Source organism: Ammodytes marinus (assembly GCF_949987685.1).
Source record: "Ammodytes marinus genome assembly, chromosome: 6".
NCBI lineage: Eukaryota > Metazoa > Chordata > Actinopteri > Uranoscopiformes > Ammodytidae > Ammodytes > Ammodytes marinus.
In genome coordinates this window covers 702,927-707,926 of record NC_137235.1, presented here as the reverse complement: position 1 = coordinate 707,926, position 5,000 = coordinate 702,927, and the positions used below count along the sequence as shown (strand labels likewise).

Sequence of the window (5,000 nt, the reverse complement as noted above, 5' to 3'; positions counted from 1 at the left end):
TCCACTAGTGTAGCAGGGTGTTTACTCTACATGCAGACATCATCATAGGTCAGGAGTAGGTGGAGAGTCCACTAGTGTAGCAGGGTGTTTACTCTACATGCAGACATCATCATAGGTCAGGAGTAGGTGGAGAGTCCACTAGTGTAGCAGGGTGTTTACTCTACATGCAGACATCATCATAGGTCAGGAGTAGGTGGAGAGTCCACTAGTATAGCAGGGTGTTTACTCTACATGCAGACATCATCATGAGTGTGTTTGTTGCAGGATTATAACGACCACATAGCAGAGGTCTCAGCCAAGCTGGTGGCCATCATGGACAGTCTGTTTGAGAAAGTTCTATCAAAGGTGAGAAAATATATATACTGTGTAAACTGTATTTGCCCCCTAAAAGCAATGGATTATGGGTGTCAGTGGCTATGTGAACAGGTGTACTTTGCAGGGTTGTGGGTTTGATTCCAGCTCTCTTGTTTACTCAGTATGAAATGTTCTATAGACCCTCACTGTCTAACACTACATTTTCCCATGCCTGACATCACACATGGTAACATGTAGGGTTAGGATTAACAGGACAGCTGGGCCAAGGGAAGACTGAGGGAAGACTGAGGGAAGAAAAACCTCATTCATTATATTATAATAGTGATTTTATAATGATAGAACGCCGGTTCTGTATGGGTGAAGTATTCCTTTAATATAAGTTAACATTAGTTTGCCTTTAGTAGTAAAACGAGAGACACTGAATATTTGGAGTGGTCTCTCCATGTTTTCCAGAGCTGTGTAGTCTTGTGTTAATATATAACGTTTATACTGTATCCTCTCTTTGTGTCCTCAGTATGAAGTGAAGGCTCCGATGCCGTCTGCCTGTTTCAGAAACGTCTGTAAACAAATGGCAAAGATGCACGAAGCCATTTCTGACCTACTGCCTGAAGAACAGACCCAGGTCACTATCTATCTATCTATCTATCTATCTGTCTGTCTGTCTGTCTATCTATCTATCTATCTATCTATCTATCTATCTATCTATCTATCTATCTATCTATCTATCTATCTATCTATCTATCTATCTATCTATCTATCTATCTATCTATCTATCTATCTATCTATCTATCTATCTATCTATCTATCTATCTATCCTATCTATCCTATCTATCCTATCTATCCTATCTATCCTATCTATCTATCTATCTATCTATCTATCTATCTATCTATCTATCTATCTATCTATCTATCTATCTATCTATCTATCTATCTATCTATCTATCTATCTATCTATCTATCTATCTATCTATCTATCTATCTATCTATCTATCTATCTATCTATCTATCTGTCTATCTGTCTATCTGTCTATCTGTCTATCTGTCTATCTGTCTATCTGTCTATCTGTCTATCTGTCTATCTGTCTATCTGTCTATCTGTCTATCTGTCTGTCTGTCTGTCTGTCTGTCTGTCTGTCTGTCTGTCTGTCTGTCTGTCTGTCTGTCTGTCTGTCTGTCTGTCTGTCTGTCTGTCTATCTATCTCTACACATTCTACCTCTAGCTCCTATTAAAGCTACAGTGCGTAACTCCTCCCGCCATATCTAGAAAAAACTCCCAGAAAACTTGACTTTGTCTCTAGACATTCTGCTCTTATTAAAGAGCAGAATGTCTTGTACGTCCAAGTTTTCTTCTTAGCAGTAGAATCAACAACTGAAACATTTCTTGGGCTCTTCTTGGGGATTTTTCTGAGCTCCTGCACCAGTGTCGGGTGGGGGGGGACACCAGTTTGTAAACGCTGCCATACTGAGAAATACAGAGAGAGTTTTGTGGAGCTGATAATAGGCTTAATCAACTTTGTGTCAACTCGTTTGACGATGGCTCGAATGTAACTGACATTCATTTATATGAAAAACTTTTCAGTTGATTCTACTGCTAAGAAAAAAAAAACCTGGACGTACAGCAGAAGGTATAAAATCCATGTGCCATCACTGAAGGCTTTACCTCATGTAGATGCACCGACAGACAGTGTTGTTGTAATTACTCAGAATTCCTCATTGGGGCAACAGACATTACGCACCATAGCTCTAATGATTGTATACATTTATATAGTTTTCAAGATGATATTTTGCCTATTTACACACTGTTTCACCAGCAGAAGTTACGCATTACAGCTTTATACAGATCTATTCATCAATGCGCCTTTAACATGTGGCTAATGTGAGTGTGTGTTTGTACAGATGTTGTTTTTAAGAATAAACTCGAGTTATAAGCTGCATCTGAAGAGACAGCTGGCAAGACTGGGGGTCGTCAATGATGGAGGACCACAGAACGGGTAACACACACACATAAACACATACAGATACGCAGACACACACGCACGCACGCACGCACACACACACACACACACACACACAAATGCAGAGGCACACAGGCACAGACACACACACACACACAAATACAGATTTGCAGGCACACACACACGCAAACACACACACACACATACACAAACAAATGCAGAGAATCACACAAACAAACAGGTACACATGCATGCAAACATACAAACACACGAGCACACACATCTATGGGCACACATACAAGCAAACAAACAGGTAACCCCCCCCCCCCACACACACACACAGGCCCTTTCCCAAATGACTCCCTATGCACTCCCACTCCGTGAGCGAGTGTGACTCGCTGTGGAGTCACCCTCGCGGCTGTGAAGTGCCACTCGATCATTAAGGGGAGGGTATAACAACGGCGCGGCTTTGGCAAGCCCTCGCCTCTGTCAGACGGAAACAGGAAGAAACCTGGAGACACTAGTTAACTGTTAAGTCTTTATTTCTCACCCTACAATAAAATTCCACCACTTTTATATTTGACCTGAAACGATCTTTACATTCATAAGCTACGCATGTGAGAGTAAATGTAGTATTGAATAAAAACAAACTCACTCCCATGATTTTTTGGCTGCATCATTTATTTGTTGTTAAACATTTTGTAACTGCATATTCTTAATTTTACCAGCTCAGTCTGTAGTGGAGAAAACGGGTGTTTGATCCGCTGTTTAATTATCCTTTTAGTTTACATGCACAGCAGCATACAAAACCAGGGAAAAGAACAATAGTCTGCTAAAGCATGTATTCCACTTGTCATGATAACGTTAATCTGCCATTTCGACGCGCGAATCGCGGCAGTTAATTAGCGTGCATAAATTATAATGCACTGCAAGGGTGGTCATAAATAAGAAAAGTCATGCGCTCCAGCTGACTGACGTCACCGCCGCTATTACTACCCCTCTTTGGCTTTAACAGTAACACAAATCTTACTAACAATTTAAGGAAATAATAATCACTGTCCCTTATTAACTTGTGGGCATTTTCTTCATCTGCTTCGTTTTATCTTTTATCCACGCCTTGAAAATACACTAACCCTCTGGTTCCGTCATTTAGGTCTTTGCATAAAAATAAACAATCAAATGTCTGTTTGAGGTAAGAGAACGTTTCATTTATAATTCGGGAAACAAACTCCATGGAACTCTCATTTGTAAGTTGGCTCCTCCATTCCGGACTTAATTGATTGGCGGACACCTGTGTCAAACGTAGGGCTAAGCCACCATCGATGCAGACTCGGTGATCGAGGGCTTTATAACCCACTCACACTCGAGGCTCTGTGGTTTGGGACGACACTCAATATGGCGGGCCCTCCTCGCGAACGCGCAAACGGAGGGATAGTGGATAGGGATAGGGTGTAGGGGGTGGATCTAGATTGGGCCACACACACACACACTCACTCACTCACTCACTCACTCACTCACTCACACACACACACACACACACCCCCCCCCCCCCCCCACACACACACACAGTCTAAAGTGTGTGTGTGTGTCCTTCAGGCTGGTAGTCGTGGACGTGGCTTTCTACACAGAGAACATCCAGGCACTGAGGAGTCTGGAGAGACTGGAGCTGAACATGGGAGAAATCTGGGAGCAGAAGAGGTGATGGAGGGTCAGGTAAGATAACAGACAGACAGACAGACAGACAGACAGACAGACAGACAGACAGACAGACAGACAGACAGGCAGACAGACAGACAGACAGACAGACAGGCAGACAGACAGACAGGCAGGCAGGCAGGCAGGCAGACAGACAGGCAGGCAGGCAGACAGACAGACAGACAGGCAGGCAGACACAACTCTGCAGCTCTCTAAATGTGTTGTTAAGTTAAAGGTGCTTCGAGGAACTTTCAGTTTGTGTTAATTCTAGCGCCCCCTTTGGACAAAAGCGGTAGTGTTTTTACTACGCCAGCTGTTGTTCCTGGGTGAGCGTATACCCATGACAAAGGCATTAAGAAAAACTATATAAAAATAGCATTCTTTGCACTGATGGTCTCGTTTGCTGTTACATGTAATTTATGATCATCAGAGGAAATATGAGACTGTTTCAGAAATATTTAAAAGTTCCTTGTAGCACCTTTTTAAATGCAATTTCTAATGTCTACTCCTGATGTATTTTAATCTTGATGTATTTTAATCTTGATGTATTTTAATCTTGATGTATTTTAATCTTGATGTATTTCTTGCCCCTGTAAAGCACTTTGAACGGCCTTGTGTCTGAATTGTGCTATAGTACTAAACCTGCCTTTCCTTGTCTTACAGAGGGACCTTCCATACTGACGCTTCTACCCAGGGACACAGGGGCTGACCGCGGGGTGGACTACAGCAGCCCCCCCCCTCCCTCCCTACACACACAGGGACCAATCAGAAAGCAGCATCTCGCTCGGGGCTCCCTCAACTAAAATACACCTTTTTAAAGGGGTAGTCCAACATTTTGAATTTTTGAAGAAAGAAAATTTTCTGGATCAAGAAAAGGCGACAGAAACCGTTCCTGTAACTGTGTGTGTTGTTTTTTATATAGAAATGGCCAAGTTCAAATTTCATCTTTTATCTATCATGATGTCCAGTCAAATGCAAAAGCAACAACACATACACAATATACAATGAAAATACATGAAATACAAGCTGATAAAG

At 42.1% G+C, this 5,000-nt stretch overlaps 1 protein-coding gene across 1 annotated transcript in view; it reads left to right on the top strand.

Moving 5' to 3' along the window:
• vps54 (VPS54 subunit of GARP complex) overlaps positions 1 to 5,000 on the top strand; it is a 34,943-nt gene that overhangs the window by 27,445 nt on the left and 2,498 nt on the right. The window contains exons 22-26 of the mRNA XM_080029527.1: positions 265 to 345; positions 830 to 937; positions 2,212 to 2,306; positions 3,867 to 3,983; positions 4,629 to 5,000. The exon at positions 4,629 to 5,000 is cut by the window's right edge and continues 2,498 nt beyond it. Coding sequence (XP_079885653.1) covers positions 265 to 345; positions 830 to 937; positions 2,212 to 2,306; positions 3,867 to 3,972 — 390 coding nt within the window. The 3' untranslated portion in view covers positions 3,973 to 3,983; positions 4,629 to 5,000. The remainder of the gene's footprint in view (positions 1 to 264; positions 346 to 829; positions 938 to 2,211; positions 2,307 to 3,866; positions 3,984 to 4,628) is intronic.